Source organism: Falco punctatus (assembly GCF_963210335.1).
Source record: "Falco punctatus genome assembly, chromosome: 2".
Classification (NCBI taxonomy): Eukaryota; Metazoa; Chordata; class Aves; order Falconiformes; family Falconidae; genus Falco; species Falco punctatus.
Window position 1 is genome coordinate 117,952,749 of NC_137581.1, and position 23,919 is coordinate 117,976,667.

A 23,919-nucleotide genomic window follows, 5' to 3' on the forward strand; every position below is an offset into this window, starting at 1 on the left:
TGTTCAAATATCCAGGACCCATCTTTGTTCCTATGGGAATTCCAAGCCAACATGAAGCCAAGTATCAGGGATGAATGGACAAACAGATGGACGAATCATCCTTAGAACCACACCATTAGCTTCAAAATCTTAGGTTAAGTCCTGTCTTGGTGTGCTTACAAGCACACCATTGTAAAAATCAGCTAGAGAATCTATTTTTAAACTACAACCCACTTGGGATTCAGCCCACTTCAAAGTATTTCACAGGTAAAGGGACCACCTCTATAGTAATGAAGAAGAAAACTCAATAGTGGCACACACATTCTTTGGCTAAAACGTGTCATTTAAGCATTACAGAAACAAAGTTTTGGAAGGGAAGGTACCTTGGCTAGTAGTTGTGTATTAATACAAAGAAGTTCCAAAAGCCATGACAATGTCTAGTTCTCCCTATTGAAGACAAGACACAAAGCCTACACTATTCAAGCCCCACACTTCGACTCCCACAATCCTGTCTTTGCCTTCTGCAAGAGAAAGGCCTGCTATCAATGACTTAGAAAGCAGCAGTGAGTTGGCTTCACACAAATTGCAAGATACTTCTCTGCAGTTCTCATTTTACCAAGTGAAAAGTGTCTGCCTGTACATGAACTATGTTTGCACAAAGACATATTTACCTCTGCTTCTTAACTTGCTGCTACTGCTGCATTTCCTTTAGATGCTAAATACCTAAAAATTCAAGTACTTCACAACTATGTAGCCAGGCATTATAAAAACAGCCCTTTCTTCCAAGTGCTGAAAAGCTTATGGTGCAACAACCTTCTAACAGCAAGGAAGGTAGCCTTTCCATTGAAGAAGGCTTTCTTAACATCTGAGGTTTAATGATTTTTAGATTTATCACAGCTTCTCCAATCATTCCTACTCTAGAGGAGTTGAGTAGCGGTTACCAACACTGCATAACCTTCTCCCCACAGTGTCTTGTATACATGGGTTCTGCATTAGAGTTGAACATTTTGCCTAGGAGTATCTTCAGTCTGTTCCCCTCATTTTGGCAGCATGATTGAAGAGTGGTTCAAGCCTGAAGGCAACTGACCATTTCTTTCATCAATCATCCTTTTTCCGAGTCCAGTGTACTTTTGCACTTTCCAGTTGGAATTTCCACACACCAGATAGAATATTTTGGCATTTTTTTGGACATGAGAAAATGTGTTATCGTAACCTCAAGCTTGCAAGGAATATTCAGGAATGATGTTCCAAGTTCGAAGCCTGCTATACCAGGCAGCACACAAGTCTGCAGTCAGGGGACTCCCTTTTCCATACAGCAGAAAAAGTGGGTTTTATCACTATCCCCAATACAGCTGCGTATTCACAGTGCTCTCAGAAAATAGGTCTATACATGAAGAAACAAAAACAGAAGTGATGATCAGCCTGTGCTCTGCTAATGCTGACAATATCCACTCTGCAAGAAGGTGACTGTTCTTAGAAGTCACATCTTCCTAGAATTGCTGCAACTGCTGGCTAAAACCAGGCTGGCTTTACTTTTAACAAAAAGTCTCCTCCAAAGGCAGGCATTTAAAAAGATGACAGAGGAAGCAAGTCTATTTTTATCTTAGTATGAGTCTCACAGGTCACCTCTCTCTCACAAATAAAGAAAGGGGAAGCCTCAGTAAACAACATGAAGGTGAGGGAACACAGAGCCAAGAAAATAAAATTCAGTTCCTTGTGTAAAAAAACCAACCCCTGAGTAAATGTACATAGATGAAGTACTTGACATATAGAGCTGACAACTTGTTTTGGAAAACCTGTTGCTGTAGGACCAAGTCAGGAATTTCAGCACTTGATCACCTCTGAACTCCATAAGGAGCACCACTTGCTTTTGCTGGACAAATATACATGCCAAGTTTAACTTCACATCACTGAACAAGTGAAGTGTGGACACCTGTGCCTTTAAAACCAGCATTAAAAAAGGCTCTAGCTTCAAACACCCTATTATTTAATATTCCCCTACCTGTATAAAGCTGGATCATCTCCTGTAATGGGAAGCTGGTAAATCTACTATTTAGTCCCTTGTCAACTACTTATCTTATATTTCCTTATTCCACTTCAGGAGTCTTAACATAAAGGTTAGGATCACAGAATTTATTAAAAATACAGCTTTATTTTTCAATAAAGCATGTTAGGACCAAAACCATTTTTTTGCTCATCTTACATTCCAATCCTACAACACATTCCAACTTACTAGCATTTTTTTCCCTAGCAGTTAAAAATCTTTACAACTACCAGCATCATGACTGTTCAGAAACATCAACTTCATAAATCCTCTTTGACAGCTTCATAATTAACATTTGAAAGATGGTGTGATCATACAGCTTTGACTGCTATCTTCAAAGTTTCAGTTCACGTTTTTGCCATGTTTTAGACAGTGTAAAATAGGCAAAATAGAAACATAAGTTAACTGAGCGATTCTTTTACAGTACAGCAGTGCCATGTTCACCATCACTAGTATCTAAGTATCTAGATAGTATCTGCTCAGTGAAGTCAAACATGAAGGTGGTAAGCAGTTTGACTTAAAAGTTTACTACTGCAGTCTCATTTTTCAATACTTCTGACACCAGTCTCCCACATTCCCCTCTGCAGGGTAACCTGAATGACAATTAAGATGGACATACTTGTTATTTCAGTCACTGATCCATCCTGCACAATTTTTAAGGTCATTTCACCTACTTAAAAGAGCCAGTCACACTGAAAAGTTATTCTTACAGTTACAATAAAATGTGCTTACTATTAATTTCTGAAAGTAATACAGGTACTGTACTTCGATTGCCTCACCTATCTCATTTTAATCTTTTCTCCTAAACACGTAAAGTCTATACCAAACCGATTAAAAGCACTATGTATTATCTTCTCCAGGCTATCTAAAAGCCGAGTGCTGGATGCTTGTTTCAGCATTAAACTGATGTCTACGACTTGCCTGAGCATTAGTTGTAGTGATACAGCACCAGATTTATTCTAAGTTGCCTAAAAATCACGTGTATTTTCTCAGATGTTGATCATGCTACATGCCAAAGTTACATTAAGTTCTTTAAAATTGAAATTAATGTCAGCTAAAGTATTTGTATTGCTGCACAAGCATGTATGTCTATTCTGCTTTTTCAAAAATTTGATTCATTTTAGGAAATATATGCGATTTTACAGTTAACCCAGTTTAGTCTGCTATTCTCAAACAAACTGAATGATAGCCTTATATTTTCATGTATGACAGCCAGGGTAAAAAGCATGAGTTGTAGTTACAGCACATCATATTCACAGAACTGACAACTTGAGAAGTGGTGGACTTTAACAAACTTCACCCCTCCTTACAGTTACATTGAGGCTCAGAACAGAGCTATAAAAACATGTATCATTATTTTCTGAGTAAACGTATTTGAATATTACACTCCAAGATAACATTTCATCCTATTTAACGATGATATTTTTGTTGGACTCGATACAATGCAACAGTCTTTGTAATTTTTTTGAGACTCACACAGGCAGTTATTCTTCTCCATAAAGGAGGTATTAGAACCAAGCATCCAAAAGTAACTTCTCACAGAAATTATGTTCTTATTGATTTGCAGCACTTGTCAGTTTTGAAAGCCAGAATTTTATATAATTCAACTGTTCACAAATAATTCCAATGTCTCAAACTATTTAGAAGTTCCCAGTTAACAAGGTCATCGACTAATCAGTTAAATAGAGCTTACTGGTTGTCCACAATACCCTGCAGTGCAGTTATGTCAGTCTGACAAACCCAATCCTTTTTTGTGAAGATGCAGATAACTGTCAAATATGAGTTCTAAAAGATGTGGTTTCAAACATCCTGTACCTTCAGTTTTATAATATTAAGTTTTCATTCTCATCTCCACCCTTACATGTTCATATGTAGTTTTAAATTCTTGCAAAGAAGTCATCTATGTTTTTTTCCTTTAACTGGACAACATGCACTCTGACAATTCACATTGTGGAATAACTCATGTCAAGAACTTGCTAAAGAGCATCACCACCACCCAACATAATGAAGTTTTAATTTTCAAGTCTATTATCTTCCTTACAAAATGATAACACATTAGCACTTACTGATCAAGCTAGCTATTAGCTAATTTAGCTGATCTGTTATGGAAATCTGGAGTGCTTTTTCATTTGTATAACGCTATTCACACATACCCTACGTCGTGCTGTTCTTTCACAAAGATGTCATAGTGAAACATTAATTACGTTGTGTTAATAGATATAAGGATGTTTTCCAGCAGCGGTGGTGCTAAAGAGACACACAAATTTACCACACTAAGATCAGCAAGAGTTCTGCATAAGATACTTTATAGTTACTGGATATATGCATCCTGAGAAAAGGAGACAATGAGTAGCTGGAATACAACGCACACATACAGATCATAATCCTAACTTCTTTAAAGCAGAGCATCTTTGACATAACTAAACATAGTTGTTCCCCTCCCACTAACACGTCTTTTCCAATTTATTACAGGCAAGGCACAGGTTAATGTTATGCAGGTTAACATTGGAAAGAACCCCCAAACTTCATCTACCAAGAGAATATAATCATCTCAGAAGCACTATGTGAACTACCTCAACCTCAAGAACTTCCACTATACATTGCTGTTACTGAAGCCAGGTCAATCCCAAGTTTTATTGTAGCTCTCAAATCCATACTTTCAAAAGCTCTTGACACAAATGAAAGCCGTTAATATTTTATGCATCAACTGGCTCTTCAGTTTGTTATTTCAATCACTGACCCAAAAAAATTTCCAACTTTTCAGCAAAGACTTACCTAATATGTAGATTGTCTTCTGATCACTTCTCTGACCAAGTGAATTAGTCACCTTACAGATGTAAGTCCCAGTGTAGTTGTAAGTCAATGGGCTGCTGAACTGCAGAGTATTGTTGACAGACAGCAAACCATCAGGCCATTGCCCATCCAACCTAAAACAGAACAGTTATATTCTAACTGTCAATCTTTAGATTACAGTCTAACAGGTTTAAAATGCTATTTGCAATAGTTTAGAGAGTGAGCTTTTCCGTGCTCTGACATTGTCAATGGGCTTTCATTGGATATTCTCAGCATTCACTCAACATTCAGTGTTTAATTTCTGTTCCAAATCCTTTAAATGCCAGATCTGCTGGCACTAGCAAACTGTCTACAGATAATGCTTTCTTAGCTGTAGCAGTGTTATCACTAAAGAAATTGGGGGAACAATCCATCTGCAGCTCTAAAACCCAACAGTCAAACCAAGAAGCATTTAGACTGCTGTCAAGATTATCTGTCTGTTCTTTTGCATCCAGTCACAATAAATATTTGTCAGTACATGCTTCATCTATAGGATGTTTCAACTGGGACTTCCAAGCAAGAGTTTAAGCTGTTTCTTCCCTCTCAACATGCCTTTTCTCATTCCCCATCACTTTTCCACCTAAATCACAGCACTGAAACCAAATTCGGTGCTTGGTGATATATTTGGGGAAACAACTGGTTAAAATTTTTTTCCCATCAACTGGTTTTTCCAAATCTTATTTCCCTCTAGCGTTCTGCATGTGATTGCAGGAACCACCTTGTAAGCTCAACAGGGAAAGGGGCAGGGGCAAAGGCACTGCAACTATCTTAACAGAACTGCCAACTACCCATTAAACACCTGCGTAACTTCATACCATTGCATCCCATTTTACTTTTATCCAAGTATCTATTAACAGCTAAGCAGGACTAAGTCTACACTCAAATGTGATCAGCAGGTCTCCGTATCTTGGAAGCATTTAGCAAGTATCATTTTTTAAGGTTGTATTGAACAGAAAAGCCACCCCGACACTTAAGAATAGGTTCTCAAATAGAACACCCCCCCCCCCCCCCCCCCCCCCGTGGTTAACAGTAAACGTGATCTCCAGGAAATGTAGGTTCAAGACAACATTCCCTTTGCTTTGCTGACAAAGACTATTGACCAGAATTGCTTCAGCCACATAAAGTTGATAAAAGTGACTAAGCATGTACTTCATAATTCATAGTAACAGCAGTATTTATTTCAAAAAACATTATGCAATTGCCAAATGGTCTGAAAGCTCTAACGCAATTCACATATATGCAACTTTTTAAAATGAGAACATTAGAACATTACTACCCTAGCAAATACAATGTCACCTTTGCTTTTAGGGAAGATTTTTTGGTGTGGTTGTTCTAGAAGCGCCTAGAATTTGAAACCAGTGAAATAGCACACAATTTCAAAGCAGCTAGTTTCTGTTTCCTTAACCACTCAAGTGATGCTTCTTTTGCACAGAACTGAATTCTGCCCCCACACCCCCCGCCTTGCATTTCCTCATTTACCAGTATTACAGCTTCTTGGATGGGTTTTGTTGTTGCTCAACTAAGGCGGCACAGTGGTTTTATTCCAGAAAATTAAGCTTATTCTTGTAAAAGTTGGTTCAATTTTAACCTTAGGAAGTTTATAAGTGACCTCTGAAGCTTGAAATGCCTTAAATGTGTGTATTTCTTCTGGAATTGGAAGTAGAGGTCGTATTGATTATTAAACATATGAATTTTTGGGTGTTGCTATCTCACTGATTTTAAGCTAAGCATGGGATAGGAGTGGCAGCCTACTGCAGCATGTATTTTAGTAAACCTACTTTAGAGCTGCTACGCCGTTCGGATCAGAGGTAGCTGCAATACTGACTTAAGATTTCAATGGCTGCTTTTAGGATTGAGTCTGTTACAGTAATGTTTTGTTTTCCTGTGAAACTGCCATCAAGCCATCCCAAACTTATCAATACAACATTCTCAAGTCACATTATGCCTACCGTTCCTACATACCGAATTATATCTACCATCAAGAAGGCAGGGAAATAGATTACAGCTTCACATCAGTAAACATTCCTCTGATTTTACTGACATAAACACTGTAACATAGCTACATATAAATTTACACTGTCCTTCAGAAAGTTATTTCCTTCCAACAAATCAATTTTAAATAGTTAGGTTTCTTTTTTTCTTCACAGGATAGATTTTGATCTACAGTTGCTTTTATCATCTTCTTCTGTCTCTTACCCAAAATTCCTCCATCACTTTAAAAGCAAAACAGTAAATTTCAGGGTAGGACCCACCCAAACCATATTCTTACTTAACAGCTGCATTTCATGAATTCTTTTTTTTTTTTTTTTTTTCAACTGGGGACATATGTTTGAGACAGTTTCCATCATTATGCAAAACATTGCATTTATCTTGTCTTGGCAGCTACTTGAGCACTATTGAAAAACATGACAAATTCTGTAATTCAGTAAGCAGTATTTGCCATCTCAACTGTAATTTCCAGATTTTAAAATGCAGATATAGAAAAGCCTGCTCAAGTGTTTACAATCTACTTAAGTAATAATCAAACAGAACTACTGAAATAATAGTTGGATCCCTACTAGATTCATTGGGCTTTGCTTTATATACTGCATCATACACAGTTTATTAGGTAACTACAGAAGGCTTTATCTTGAGTAATGACAAACTGTTCAGGCTTGTAAGTGTACAAGATATCTACTCACCCGTACTCATATATACACACAGCTTGTATCCTCCTTCTAAAGGCTAGATAATACCAATACAATACAAGTCATACACTCCTTTTGTTTTCATAACAGGTGCTTACTGTAAACTAAGAGATTATACCACTGTAAATGATGTGGCAAGCCCCTTTTTATAAATATTTACCTGGTCCACATAAATTCCATAGGTAATGGATTTGCATCAGCATTACATCTGAGCTGAACGTTCTCTCTTCCAATGAACCAGTTTCCATCATAGCCAGTTACTGAAACTTCTGGGGCATCTGACAAAAAAAGATTTAACCTATCAACAGTCACAATACTTGCTTTAAATATGAACTGTATGTAATGGTCAGCTCAGTGGAGCAGAAGGTGGTTTCTGGGTTGTTTGGGTTTTTTTTTTGGTGGTGTGGGCTTTTTTGTTGTTGTTTTGGGGTTCAAAATAAAAATCAACAACAAAATACACTGAGAACACCAATACAGTTCCAAGCCACAGTGTAATATGCAGCAGTGGATTAGATCAGGAACAGTAAGTTGTTTTAATCAGTGCAAGTGTCCCACTGTGTGTTTTCAGCAAACATACCCCACTCTGGGGAAGCAGAAGGACTTCAGAAGAAAAGAATCAGTTTAACATTTGGTTGTGGGTTGTTTGTTTGACTTTTTTTTTAAGTGAGAAATGGTAATTTAGAGCTACTTCTCGCTAAGAAAATGCGGCAAAGGACCAGCAACAGTGTTTTGAGAAGCCAAGTAATTAGGAAAGAACCAACAAGTTCACAGATGCCAGTTAAAAAGTTTAACAGTTATCCCCTGGCATCATAATGTAGAATTACGTTATGGCTCTAAAATGCAAGACCACTTCAGATAAGCCAGAGGGATCTAAATGAAATATTCGTAAACCAGGAAACATAAGCAGTGGTATGATTTGGTATCCATCTGTGCTCCTACAGCAGAGATGGACGAGTAGTTGCAAAAGCTGCAAGTGTAAGACTGAAGGAAGCCTAAAGAACAAGACATAAAACCTCTGCTCCTCACTTGCTGCTCTGTTGCTACTATACAATTTCATTTAAGAGTTCTGAAATATGCCTTAGCACAGATTTCAGACAAAAACCAGTTCAAGACCAGCTTGCCCCCTCATTTCACTTCAAATACGAAACTTCATTCTCTTATTCACTCTTTCAGACAGTCACAGGAACAAATAACATTTATTTCCATTTCTGTACCAATGACATTTCTATCTAGAACTTCATTGCAACACTGACAAAATAAACCAGTACTAATGACTACTTCATGCTCAAATAAGTGATTCTTTACTTATAGAACAAAACCAAAGCCACAAGATATTCTAGTCAAACCAAAAGAGCAACGTTAACTTTTTCCAGCCACCACATTTCTTCTAATTGAGTTGACAGACTTCTATGATTTAAGAACTTTAAAGCAGCACACAGCTGGCACAGGATACCAAAGGAAGAACTTGAAAGTGGCTAGTTTTGGTCACATATGCGTTGTCTAACAAAAAACTGATCACATGCCTAAGGCTTATTTCTCTTAACTGGTTTTAGCTAAGCAGCACTGTAAGCCATCTCACTTTGGGCTCGTGTTTTAAAGTCTCAAATTTAAGCCTGGTACAGGTTTAATTTACATGAACAATCTGAATAACAAATGTTAGCAGTCTATCTATTACATTCTTGTTTCCTTCTGCAAATTAGACTGGAAAAAGCTTAGCAAGTAATTTGAAAATAACTTACTGACCCCCATAAGACCTACTTTCAACTTGTCATCTCAAACATGAATTTTCATTAGAACTCTTTTTAATACTGCTGAAATTGCAAGGCACTATAAACAGTTTACAGATCAGCTAAGTTTCATTTTGTCTGTAATCTTTTTAATGTTAAATACAAACATGAATAATAATATTTACCCATGAGCCAATACGCAAAACAAACAATAGAAACATAATGGTATTCTAAGCTTTGTTACTAATTTATTTATAATACAGAGACCCTAGGTTTCTACTCCTGCACAGCCTACCTCTTATCGCATGTTTTTCTATCCAGTTTAATTTCCCTTTTTCTCCTCAAGCAGTAAGTGCTCAATTACTTCCTGGGGAAGGTATACACCAATCAAGAGGGTGGTTGTAAGATAGATACCAAGTAAAAACTACCTTACAGAATACTTACACTGTATGTCCAACACATGAGGGTATCTTATCTCCTTTTCCAAAGCAGGGTGCCTCACGATACAAGTTATCCGTCTTCCTCTTGCAAATCGTGTAGGGACAATCATATACTGACTTACGACTGTCACAGTTTCATTTGGAAACAAAATAGAGCTGGATTCCATTTCACCAAGACCTCCTTCCCAGTCAATCTCTGCAGCAGGTTTTCCAGTAGCTGCTGTACAAGTGGCTGCTATTGTCCTGTTTGCACCGTCTATTAGAGGGTTTGGTCCTTTTGTTAAACTCACAACTGGTTCAACTATGGAGGGGGAGGAAAAAACAAACATTTAAAACAAGAAACACTCCACATCTTTGAAACTGTTGCTGCGCAAAGGAATTCGACAAGATCTAATCCATTTACAAAAAGCTCATGCTAATCAGATATTCCAGAAATAAGATCATGTCATAGCAGAGATGACAGCATAAAGCTCTGGCCTGCTGATACTTTTCACCTTTGTCCACTCATTGAAGTTTAATGTTGGTCATTCCCTACATTTAATGCATTGTCAGGGAATTCCAACGTGGTCAGATTCAAAACTCCAACTAGTACTCTGGCTGCAGTGCCTGACAATGGACAGCTTAAGATATTAGGTTGAAACTACACCATGATTTCTTAAAAAAGCTTAGATTCTGCTGTACTTTCAAGCATTACACTTAAAGTATTAATCTATACAGCCAATTTGTGTCATTTCAAAGCTAATTCATTGATTGTTTTAATACCCTCGAGTTAACAGTACAGCAGTAGAAATTCATTTCATTCCATGCTGAAAAGGACAGTTAACCTCTAAAAATGTATTTATGTACAAACATATTTTATACACAATCTAACAGGTACACACAAATATACAACATGGTTTTTACATAAGATTCATATAGGTTTGATATAAACAATTTATTTGTATATGTAAAAAATTCTGCCTATATATGTTCCTGTGAGCAAATACCCATAGAAGTAAATAAATAAATAAATAATGAACTCGGTGCTACGTCCAAAACTCAAATTTCCAAGTGGAAGAATCTGTAAACCCATTGCTCATGCCAAAATTTTTGAGGCTTAGAGAACCCACCTCCTTCTAAAAGAAGCTGAGTTCCTAATGGGTAAGTCTACTGTCAAGAGCCATAGATTGAGAAGCTTTTAATTTTTTTCTTATTATTTAAGAAACCTCTTTCAGACCTGTAGTCCTCCAGTTGCAGCTTAAGTCAGAAATACCGTCTGAAGCTTCAGATACAAACCCAGGGCTTGCTTTCTAGGATGGGCCGTTTTTACCCTCAATACTGGAAAATACAGATTTCCAAGTAGCATCCCAGCCTACTATATAATCCTTGTCTTTTCGTCTAATGAGGTTATCAGAGTCCCCTGAAGTGAAGCCATCTCTACACAGCATAACACTTCAGAACCCAGCTCAGTGGACCAGCCCTCACTAATCACAAAGCACCGACAACTCTTGCAACTTCCACAGCTTTCGATACTCTTTAAGAAAGGGAAGTTTAGTTCACAGACTCTTTCCTAGAAGTTGAAGCTGACCCACATATCTTGAAATGAAATAGTTCACAACTACCTATACTTTCAAGAGAACTGGGTAACAGTATCTTCAGCTTGAGTGACTTCAGTGCCAGAATCAGTTTTTGTTTTCTGCTCAGTCTAACACTGCTCGTGTCTGAAGGTAGTTTATTATCTGTGTGATTACACTAAAAGGAAAGGCAACTACTAAATGGATAACCTTATAAAAATACGTTTTCTGTTCTATGCTTGTAAGTGCTTTAAGAATATACCTCATTAACAAACTGAAGGTTGTTTGGGCAGATACGGAGAGTGGACTAGTTTCTACTTGGCTTCTCTGAATGCCTACCCTCTGCTTCGTTAGCGACCCTACTGTACATACAGCAACAGCGGCATTTTTCCCACTAAGTCCCACATTCACTCTTCTAGATTTGAAGTATCTCCAGAGCTGCTTTCAAAATCTTACTCCCTGGTCTCCAACACTAGCAACAACTAAAGCTTTCTGCAATAAGCTTGGATACGTGAATGGATGCCCATACCAAGCATCCCATCACCTGAAAAAAAAAAAAAAGAAAAAAGTGCCTTTCAAAGCTACTATGGTGAACGTGACATTACATAGCTTGGATATTTGACCCATGTTTTCCCAGGTTTTCTACTTGGAAAAAAAATAACCCATTGTGGTGTTTGGAAAGGTTTTTTGTGGATTCTTGGCTGACTTGGTTTTTATGGAAGTGTAACTTCCATACACAGACTCTTGGAGCAGTCCTCTTTTGTCCCAGGACCATTCAGCGTGCCACACGAACCATACTGCAGCATGCCCTACACTTTCACTGCTCACTGTAGTGGTGGTGGGGGAGCACATGAAGGGGACCAGGAGAACACTGGAGAACCTGCTTCACCCATTCACTAGAAATATTATGCTCTATTCGGGTAAATAAAAGATGGTGGAGACAATGTTTAGCTTGGGAAAGGAAGCCACCAATCCCAGAAAGATCCAAAAGCAGAAGCGACCTGCTTCCACAATGTAATAGCTCAAGGGCAGCGGCAGTTTCCCCTATCCCCTTTAAATAACAGGCAAAGGAGAAACTGACTGAATGGACAAATGTTATCACTGCACATGGATCATCTCATTCATAGATCTTAGAAGAATAGCCATGTAAATCCAAAAGAGTATTACAGCATTAATTATATTTGAATTATAAGAAATGGTGGCTCAAGTATGGAAGCCAGATGTGCAGTTGTTTAGGAATTCTCAACTAATTTGCACATCTATGCTAGCCCTTTTACTGATTTATGACCCCTCTCCAATTTAACCCTACTTACTCTAGCTTCTCTTTACATTCACGCAAGCAAAGAGAACTCTGATTGTCCAAGTCCTTGCGCTTTTAGAAAAACAACATAAAGCATCCAGGAAATAAAGCGCCTCAAATACTGTCGCATTGTTTCCAGGCCTCTAAGTTTCTTCTTGATTTTAAGTACTTCATAAGCCTTTTTCAATTGCTTCTGTTAATTTTAACCATTTTTTTTAACCATTGTGCACAGGAGATCTGGATGAAGTCAGCATGACCATAGTATCAACAGCATTTACCAACTACCATTATATTCACTAATTCCTTGACAACAGCATGACATGGAATTGCCAGCCCCTTCATCAAGTGACACTTTGATTAACTTCTTTCCAGAATACTACTTCTGCTTTTTATTTTCTCTCCAGTCAAAACCAGCAGCCTTATATTTCCGTGTAACTTACCCTGCCCACTGATTCATCCTTCATTATTGACTTTAGGGGTTTTGATTTGTTTTGTTGTTGTGCTTTGGGTTGTCTTCTAAGACCAGTCAGTTAACTAATGTGTTATCTACTTGATACTTATTCTTAGCCCAGTACATCTCACGAACTAGCACTTTTCTAACACCATTACTTTATCAGACCTGTCTGAGAGGATCCATTTTCTATACTAACATGCATCTTTAATGCCTTATTGTAAGAATTTGAACATTAATGTTTGAGATTTACTCCTGGTGATAGATCTACACCTTTGACATCCTTGTATGTGCAGCCTGTCCTTCACTCACAGCACTGGCAAGAAGCCTGCAGGACATCTGATTTATGAATGCCCATGCTTAGTAAGGCAACAGACTCAAACCAACTACTTAAAATAATTATGTACAGTGCTGAAGCTAGTAACACAAAAATTACATTAGCTCTGCAAGCTACGCTGCCACACACCATCTCTTCTGCCTTCAAACACCACTTTGGCCACTTTACTCAGCATCTTAAGAAACAGCTTGACACAAAATTCCTTGCCATTTTTTGCCCTAGTTTGACAAGTTAAGTTTGAAAAAACAAAACTTTAGACAAGATCCATGCAACTGTTTGACCTAAAAAGCATCTTCATATTTTCACAGTCTTAATCTTCTTTTACAGTGCATTTTAAGACAACATGAAGCACTAGGCAAAGCAAAGTGGGAGTAAGCAAAGTCACCAAAGGTGCTAAGTCTGTTAAGCTTAAGTAGCCTAAGACAGAGGTTCTAAATATTCTTTCTTAAGTAATCAGAGTACTGTTGCAAAAAAACAGGACACTGTGTCCTGTACTTATTTTTTCCTCCATTTCTCTTCGGTGTCACTGCCTTACAATGTACAAGGATCTACCACATGATTAAGTTCAGTATGTTCACTCATTAGAAAGAAATTATTTATTTGCTAATTAGGAATAGACAGGGACTAGGGAAAAAGGCAATGCTGCTTTGACTGGAAACAGTTTCAGTCTTGGGACATGAACTTCTCACTTAAGTGGAAGGTTTTTTAGAACAGGGGGAGAATACAGTCAGAATAAAGCTAATTTTAAGTTGCATCAAATTTTAAATTTTGATTGGAGCTGTTCAATGCCTTAAGATTCTGGTGAGCTTGGAACTGCTGAGCTCCGGCCAGTAAAGCTCAGAAGCTACTCAGTCACACGCATAGTCTGAAAACCATCACTTCCACAGTATTTTTACCTTTTGAGTCTAGATGTCAGTGTACCAAAAAAAATTTCCAAGGACAGAAAATGCGCTGCTGAGGCCACAGAACATAGTTAAGTCCAGCAGAGAGTTGGCTACCCAGCTGTACACACAAGCCAAGCAGCTGCCAACTAGGATGGAAAGGCATCTTCACAAGTAGGTGCATTTTGCAGTTCCGAGGTTGATACCAAGTCAGAGAGGCTTACAACTATCAGCAACCATTTACATCAAATATAACCTCCCCCCTATGATCAGGACCATTGTACACTTGAAAAAAGCTTCCTTTACCTATTCCAACTGCAATGTTTGACAATATATATCTCATCAAGAAAGTTGCAGTCCTACATCTTCAAACCCAGAATAGTAAGCACACAGACCATAGATCTGCTTTCCAAGTTCCTCCTCAGGTTCTCCATAAACCTAAAATGTGCAGGGCAACATGGAAACAACTACTAATGTGATCTGAAAAAAAATGAAAGAAATAGAAATAGGAACTGACTAGAAGAGATGAGGGAAATCAGTAAGAACCTCCCACTGTATGTTGATAAAGCACAATGGCTGAAGCCTGAAGTACAAAGCCTATTACAACAGCCACAGCCACTCATAGTACAGAGAGAAGACAGATGGACAAGAGAGCCATCAGGATGCATGCTTTCTGCATCACATAGAACTTCTTTGGTCAAGTTACTTGTTTCAAATTGGATTAAGCCACTTGCTTTGATGCGTTTATTTTGCCCCACCTTGTGGTGAAAACCAGTCCACATACTGTGCTACAACCATCTCATTAATCTCATACAGTATTCTACTACGGTGACAAGCAGAGATCAAAGACCAAGAAGATCCTAAAAAGCACAATTTTTCACAGAAATAGTCATTGAGGACTAACCCCAGCTGTAGGGAAGACCACTTGACTACCTGCAGTGGATACAGAAGTAACTTACTGTATTACAAGAAGGTGTAAGGCTGTAAGGAGAGGACAAGTCAACAGGCTTTCAAGTTTCAGGATAATCATTCTACCTCATACTGCAATAGTGCCCAAGTCTACCTGTGCTTCAGTACCGGTCCTTTAGTGACAGCAACACTGAACCCTCAATGAGATAGACAAAATTAGTTTATGTGAAAAACTGAATTTATGTAAGCTCCACATTATGACTATCCAAAAGTAGTCAGGGATTAAATTGCCTTTTCCTTCCCACAACTCCCAATACTGGTCTAGGCAGTTTTCTTTGCATGGTATAAATGTAAAGCAACAGTTTACATCACCAACCCCAAGCGGATAGATTAACTTACCACGTTAGCAACACATTAAGGAGGGAATTTAGTCAAGGTGGTAGCTAAAGCTGCGTTTGGCAGCTTCTCAGCATGCATGCACATACAGAGGTCCCCCATATGAATATTGCAAGATCTAAGTTCCAAAGCACTGTACAAACGTTTGCATTAGCACAATGCCTACATAGGAAACATTTTTAGTACCCAGACAATCAAAAAGCAAGTTCTAAAGAAGCAAGACCCCAAAAAAGTTGCCTCCTCAATGATGACAGTAAAACTATCAAGACACTTGTTATGAAGACTAGCGAATATTTTTTTTTTGTATTGTCATCAGGTTAAAGGTAGAATACAATACATTAATAATTGCAGAATTGCACTAACAAGTTTGTGCTATTAATTTCACCTCCCTTCACAGAGCTGACTTACCTAGTACTGTTACAGTTGTTGACGACTGTGTATTTCCAAGTGGGAATGTAACTGCCTTGCAAATGTATTCTCCTGCATCAGAAAAGCTTACATTTCTTAAGATGATTGTGGCATCAGTAAGCGAGTAGTTTTTAAATGACACTCTTCCTTGGTATTCTCCTTGAACAGATATTCCATATTCAGGATGATGAACAGCAATAGTCTGTGAACTTTTACCATGTATCTTCTCCCAAGAAACTTGTGTTATTGTTTCATTTACATCAATTATGCATTTCAGTGCAACCTTCTTCCCCCAGACTGCTGTCACATGTGGATCAACAATTGGTCCAGCTAAGGCACCTAAAAACAAAGCAATTGTTAGTTGGTACACAAGAAGGTTATACCTCTAAGTCTTCACGTTAAGCCTTCTTCATAATTAGCTTGCATTTTTCAAAGACAGTTCCTACTTTCTTCTGAACAACCATATCCTACCCGGTTCACAGCAGTGTGGAATCATTACAAGAGCATGCTTTAAGTAAAACCGTGAAAGCTAGGTATAGATCAACTATCCTTCAGAGAACACTATCACTAATACAAAGTCATTTTTATGGAGTTGTGTAATTGTCTAACTGGTATTATCAATCTCTTGGAATTTTAACTAGATATGAGCATAGCATGTCTTCAGATACACTAAAAAAACCCCAGTAGTTAGACATGGTACTTTAGCAGTCTGATTACTGATGCAGAGCATCAGGTAAAAATTCATGTTAAATTACTGCACTTATTTCTACTATAAGATAAGACTCCTAATAAAGACAATTTAAGGAAAAATACGTAAGTGAAATTTCTACCACTTACCAAAACAACTACTTAAACCAGAGCAACAATTGGAAGAGTAAAACAAGAAAAACCAAACCCCACAAAATACTCCATTTTAAGTGACAGTCAATCTAAGAATTTAATTTTAGCTTTATGATCCTAGTTTCTAGTGAAGATATGTACCATCATACACATGCAAACTTTCTGCTACACTGTAGTGTGGTGCCTTCACTCTAGATCTTCACTGTGCATTAACACAGCAAATAAGCTAACACTTGACTGTACCTACTTTTGCTTAAGATTCAATATATTTCTATTTAATACCTAAACACTTCCCACAGTAGCAAGTATATTCTGAGCTCCGCATTTTACACCACCTCCTTTCAAGAAAGGAAATCCACCAGGACCATGCAATTCATTAAACTGTAGGTCCATAATTTCTTCTGCGAAACAGTGCTCCAGTAACTTACATCATTTGTTCTCTTGGAGTAAACAAACACGATGAAAAAGAATCAAACCCTTAATCCACATTGTATTTCTTTTTACTGTGCTCTAAGTCTTAACAGAGCTAATTCAACTGCTCTGATTTCCAGTTCAGTTATTATATCAAGCTGTAACTAGTGAAGTTCACCCTTGAACCAACAAGGTTCACATCTAAATTTTACTAGCCCCAGTGTCACAGCCATGAACAGGTCGCTCCACTTGACACATTAACTGCCTTTTCAGTCAACAAGTTCCCACGAAAGAGAAACCACGTGGTCAGGAAAAAATTCTCTATATGCCTTTATGTATGATGCCATTGTTAAAAGCTTTCCATTTCCCATCAATTGATTTTTTTCAGTGTTCAAACCATAACTAAGTCAATGAAGTCACTTAAACAAGTGATTGAAAGATTCAGCTATGGATTTCTTCAGTATAAAACTACTGACTAATGCCAATAGTATGAAAACACTAAGTTGCACAAATAAACCAAACTAAGCCAGAACTTTATACCAAGATTCTTGATATGCCAGTCACTAAGAAGGGGTGGTGAAGAAAAAAATAGCCAGAAAACAACAACAAAAACCTGGAGTAAGTTTCACAGAGAATATCTACCATGACTAATCCATGAGTAATGAAAGAACATTTTGTCTAGTGTCCTCATGCCTCTTGAGCTAACACACATTGTTGGGACAGACATTTGAAAGAGGGCAAACAATTCAAATACCAACTGAAACATGCAGAATTTTGCACAAACTTAGTCTCCACTTGCCATTGCTAATTTAAGCATGAGGTGGAATGTTCCTTTAAAAGCATTTACGCATTGCTTTTCACCTTATATTTATATAAATGTACAGAATATACATCATTCAAGGAAAACCACACTTTTGTTCAGAAACCAGCAACTTGCAATATTTATATCTACTGAATCTTAAGCTGTACTGAACCTTAACATAAAGATCAGCTCTATATAACTCCAACAAACTTAATACACAAAAGCCCTACAACTAAATTTACACAAAAGCTGCTCAGAATTCTAGGAAGGTAACAAACTGAATTGGAAAGTCATCCTAGTTAGTGGAAAGCACAAGCCATTTTGTTTCCTTTTAATTTTTTTTTTTTTTTTTTTTTGACAATGCTACTCCTACTCCTAATGATTACAGGCTTTAGCTACACAAAGATGACCACAGTACACTTAAAAATCTGTACTCAACTAATAGTTATACCTTTTATGAAGATGCAAAAATAAAACTTTTCCACCAAGGAATATTCTAAGAGATCATTTGTGCCATAAGAACATTGTGTTCTCACATTAATTGCACAAATTTTCAGAAATCAAACTTTGTTATTTCTGCTACTTTCAAGATTTACAGATTGAATGAAGCTGGCCTCATACAGAATACACACACTTGCAGCTGTAGAACAGTAATTAGTTACATCTTGTTAATCCACCTTCTCCAGTAGGGAACAGATCATTACAACAAATTTTTCACATTTATCTCATCTTCTGACACATGCTCAGACTCTAAAGACAAAAAACCCACCATAATGATGCTAATCCTTTAACTTAAACTTACATATAGCTTATATAACAACATATATACTCTGAAGTGTTGTATTTTAAAATCAGTTTAAAACTCAAGTGAGAACAACCACATCTTTAATTTGCAATAGCATCTCTGCTTTTAAGCTTCAGTCAGTTACCATTTAACTAACTACTTTGCGTGCTGAACAATCAAGCTAGCAGTTCAAACTAGCAAATTAATTAATATTCAGGGCTTTCCAAGACTCAGGACTCTAAGACAAGTATTTCCCTTGACACAGCGACTTCCACTCAAAAGTCAATATTTTGATTAAACATTTTACGTTAATAATGAGTAACAGCTACATGTCCACTCCAAAATAAAGCTTTAGAGGCTTATGATGCAGAAGAATCTGAACAAGATGACACTTCAATGCCACATTATTTATCTCCTTAACTGATCCAAGGTACTAATGTATAGGACACATTTACTGTTTTAATAAATGTCCAGCTCTCGTCTTGAAATCTAATACTGAAATCTGACTTTCTCTACTTGCACTTTCATAATATTGAAGTCCTTGCGTATCATCATACCTACATCCCTTCAGGAAACAATCTGCATTCAATTAGTAATCATGCAGCCTCCTTGCATTTTTCTTTAGGTTTGACAGTGTCTTTGTGGATTCCCCCTCCCCCCCTTTTCTTTTTGCTCACTTCAAAGACAGATAAAATATCATCTTCCCTCTCATTACCTTAGTCATGTGTGCTCTGACAGCTCATACGTTCTAGCATGTCTTTGAGACATGGAATGAGGTTCCTGTATAACCCCACTTAATTGAACACACTATCAGATGACTTATTGGTGGGTTAATTACTTGAGTATCATGTTGTGAGATGGCACTCAGTCCCATTCACTTCAAAGCTTTGCACCTAAGTGTATCGCTCTGCCTGTCCAAATGCCTTAGAACTCCTTGTCTCTACGAATCAGCCAGTCTTCCTCCTTTAATGAAACTGTTCATGTTCCGACTGCACAGCCAACAGGCAGAGGGATTTACCTTGTTTTGATCAGCAACAGATTGTCCAGCACTGTTTCATATGCCGTCTGGCATGATTGCCATATCCAGGACCTTCAGATGTTTCTATTTTAGCTAAGTCCCTACGCACTAACTGATTTCTTAATCGCACAGTGATCCAATACATGCTGGTCATACTTCAAGTCTATCACAAAACTGTGTCTAAAGCTAACAAGTTAAGCTGGTGGATACTCCTCCTAGTTGGTCTACTTGACACATCTATTTGCTAAACTATTTGCAAACATTCTAATAAAACTCAAACTATTTCACACCTAACACTATTAGTTGCATGCGAACACCGACAGTCCATATCTCAGCTTCTCAAACTGCAGCAGTTGCTCTTTTTTGTAACTTTAATAACTGACAGGACTTTGCAAAAAGCAGTCACATCTACTATTCATGGCCTCACACTTACTTATTAATACCATGAGACTGCCCTACCTCAACTTAAAAGTCTCAAGATAAAACAATTTAAAAACTGAACAATGGATTACCTCATTTGAGAGTGCAGGGAAGGACAGCATAAGCTTCTTGCTCTAGTATTTTTATTAACACACCTCCCAGAGACGAACACGTTTTTGGTCCTTTGGTTTCCCACCACCCCTGCTCCTGGCTCAAGACAAGTGGCACAATCTTCATTTTCCCACCCACCCTTCACATCACCAAACAGACCAGATTTCGAGGCCCAGCACTGCAAATCTCAGTCCAAATTGTACAAGCTATTGTTTTATTTCAAACAGACACTAGACTTCACCACTTTTTTTTCAAACAATTTTTTTTATTAGGTTTACATTGTGTTCACTAGCTCTCCAGACCATCATAATAATCTTATTCAAAACAGCAAGGTACTGACCATTCTCACTTCACTTGTCAAAAAGCAGTTTGAAGAGTAACCAAAAGAAAAAAAACCAACCCTAAAGCTCACTTCCACCTTTAAAAGCCACGGAACTAGGAGCTATCAAATATTGATCATGATAACAGAAGCTGTTCACTAGTAATTCTTCATCAAGCTTATCTAACTGAAAAGAGATAGTGAGCAAATAAGGTCTTGAAGATATAATGACCTTCTTCATACAAGAAAAGTACTCGTGCTACAAAAAAGCATAAAAAAGAACTTCCCACACTTCCAGGCTTGTTATTTGTTGTAATAAACAGCAGGTTTAGAGATTTTTCTATACAGAACAGCCATGCACAAGTCTAATTACAAAAGCAATCCATTTTGTTACTTGCTGTAGAACCACAGTCTGCTTAAAAGCACACCACTGGCAAGACAGAGACCACGCTTTCACTACCTGTCAACCATTTCCACAAGACAATGAAGCCAAACTGCAGAAGTTTTCCCCTACATCAGCAAGCTACTCGGCTCATGGGTGTATCTGGCTTTAGGATACACTAATGCAAGGAACTAAGAAGAGTTCCAATCAACAGCAGAGCAGAAAAATAAGAACGTCCCATTTTGGTGACAGCAAGTTGCTATGTCAGCAGAACTTCCCATGAAACACACTTAAGGTCAGGCTAAGCATTATTTTTAGGTCAGTTTAATTTTAGCTGACATCAGAAAGCTCAGACTCATTCTTCCAGCCCCCCCTTTTCCTGCATCAGCACTCATCAGGCACCTACGAGAGCCCAGCTTACAAGAACTCAATTGTTTTCTTCCTGATTTAGCTCATTCCCTCTCAGTCAATCACGAGTGGCAATACCACAGAGGCAGCAAGGGCAGCCACTCATTCTGGTGGCATTTTCAGATTTGTTTAGCTGGAGAATCAAATCACTTAAGGACACTGCAGAAAACAAGCCTGAAACCTCAACTTGAGGCTTTATAAAAATATATGCTTAAATTACTGGGAAGAAATCAGCATGTGTCTTTCGAGTACCAGAGCATGATCAAATTACTGTGTCAAAAAAAAGATCAGAACCAAGGAATGGAAGAGATCCAAGATTAAGTAGCACAAAAAACTTCAACGCTAGCTTCCAATTAGAATTATTAAGCAAGGACTCAGGAAAACCCCCTGCACTTACATGAAAGAGATAGCATTACAACCTAGCGCTCTTGCCTAAGGACCTGCTTTATCACAAGCCTTGCTTGAAACGGAGGGTAGTTTGTCACTGCAGGTTTTGGGTGGGAAGCAGGCTGGGAACAGAAACAGGGCAGGAGGTTGGCTTCTGTAAGCATTACATTTGCTGGACTCTCAGCTCAAGTTCCCTTTTTGTACAGCACTCGCTCTTCTTTTTAAAAAAAATCAAACTAGAGGCATATTACTTCCATCTTTGAAGAGCAATTCTTAAAACCTTGTTCAGTGTTTATCACAGCATTGTAACAGGCATGCCTAAGCTTACCGAAAAGCAAAAAAATTTGGTGAAATGAGGCATAGCAACTGGACAGTCTGAAGCCGAGACTACTGAAATCCTCTTAGCCTTTTTCTGCATTTGCCAGCTATCTAATGCTACTTTTTCATTTTATTTACGTTCAAGGGACTCAGTCTTTTTAATCTGGAGCTCAACTTTACCCAATACCAAAAAGCAACTAGGAACATTCTAACAGTTGTTTAAAAAACGGTTTCCTAGATTTCTCCCATTGCACTGGTATACCATTTGCTGATGCATCTATGAACTTCTGAATGTTGTTAACCTTTTATACCTACAAATGGACCAAAATTATCTACCAGTCTTAACTTTAACATGTGAGCAGCTTTCCTCTATGTAAGCGTGTAGGCTACAGTAACCAAGGCCATACTAAGGGGAACATCTATTTTAGTTGAAAATTTTAAGAGTTGCACAAAGGTAAAATTTTTCATGCAACCAAGAAGCTATAGAAACTGGCCACAAGAACTGGCAGATTTTCAGAAAGCATGAAAAAGTCAGTCTCTTCAGTACTGTGCCCATGTTAACTGCTGCTGAAGCACGGATTTTAGTAATAACATCAAGCTCAAGACAAACAAAATCTTAGTTCAAGTGCTATCATAGGATGTTCTGCAGAATTTTTAAATACTTTGAACTACACCTGCTGCTCCTAAGGGTAGAACTGACAACATATCACACCATTCTACCAAAAGGCTCTTGTTATTCAATTCCCTCGTTCCTCACAGCTGATGGAAGAGTCAATTATCTTCCTCCAGCTGCTGAATCAACTATCTCTCTCCACATATATATAGATAGCAAGGAATACTGATATTTGTGGGGAAGGCTACAGCTACCATTCACAAGATAATGCCCACAGAGAAGATTCATACCGCCTGTTAAAAGGCCAGAGAAAGCAATACTGGATAGAATACTCCCATCCTAATACAAATGGGTCAAGATGATAAGATATGCAAACCTCTACAGCACCAAAATAAACACCTATTATCAGCAAGACTGACATCTTCATCACAGAAAGGAAACTGATTAAAAAGAGGTATTTTACTCCAGTGCAATATGAAGTAGAAGAAAGAAAGTAGTTAAACTCAGAGTTCAACATTAACATAGCTTGAATCCACCTCATGAAGTCATGAGTTGGAGCTTCAGAGAAGCTCTACAAGGCACAGCTGTGACCCACTACGCTTATTTCACAGTGTTGTTTTCACACGCTAACTGGTGGTTCTGTTCTAATGTCACTACCCCCACACCAGGCCAAGGCCAGGTGCCTGTATAATCTGCTTCCTACCACACTGCACAGACCTGTAGTTTCAAGCAGCAGGAAACTAGATACAACCCAAGACATCAGAATAAAGTTTAAAAAAGGTTAAGCTCATGATTCAAATTGAGTTGTGAAGGACACCCTTAGAAAACCAGTTTTATAAGGTTAAAGCTTTATACCCAGCTACTCACCAGGAATATTTACTAAGTCCCATGAACTTTGAAATTTCATCTGGAATTTCAACTTAAACCATTAGCATCAGTCTGTCTTACACACTCTTACATTAATATTCTTCTATGTATGTTAACACATGGCAAATTAAGACATTCATGTTTATGCTGATACTAAGAATTCAGATGTTTACAAGACATGTTGAACTAATAAGCGAGGCAAGCTATGAGGCAGCTGGAAGCTCTTCTGCAATGTACATTCCAACCTCTCTCTAACCAGACAAACCTCCCAATCCCATCCCCTTTCAAAAGCAAT

The 23,919-nt window shown here is 37.9% G+C and overlaps 1 protein-coding gene across 6 annotated transcripts in view; it reads right to left on the minus strand.

The window, feature by feature from the left end:
• Nucleotides 1-23,919, minus strand: part of NECTIN3 (nectin cell adhesion molecule 3) — a 69,397-nt gene that overhangs the window by 25,877 nt on the left and 19,601 nt on the right. For all 6 annotated transcript variants that reach the window (XM_080375295.1, XM_080375297.1, XM_080375296.1 and 3 more), the window contains exons 2-5: nucleotides 15,945-16,283; nucleotides 9,714-10,010; nucleotides 7,703-7,820; nucleotides 4,799-4,950 (exon numbers count right to left, since the gene is read on the minus strand). In XM_080375295.1, coding sequence (XP_080231421.1) covers nucleotides 4,799-4,950; nucleotides 7,703-7,820; nucleotides 9,714-10,010; nucleotides 15,945-16,283 — 906 coding nt within the window. The remainder of the gene's footprint in view (nucleotides 1-4,798; nucleotides 4,951-7,702; nucleotides 7,821-9,713; nucleotides 10,011-15,944; nucleotides 16,284-23,919) is intronic.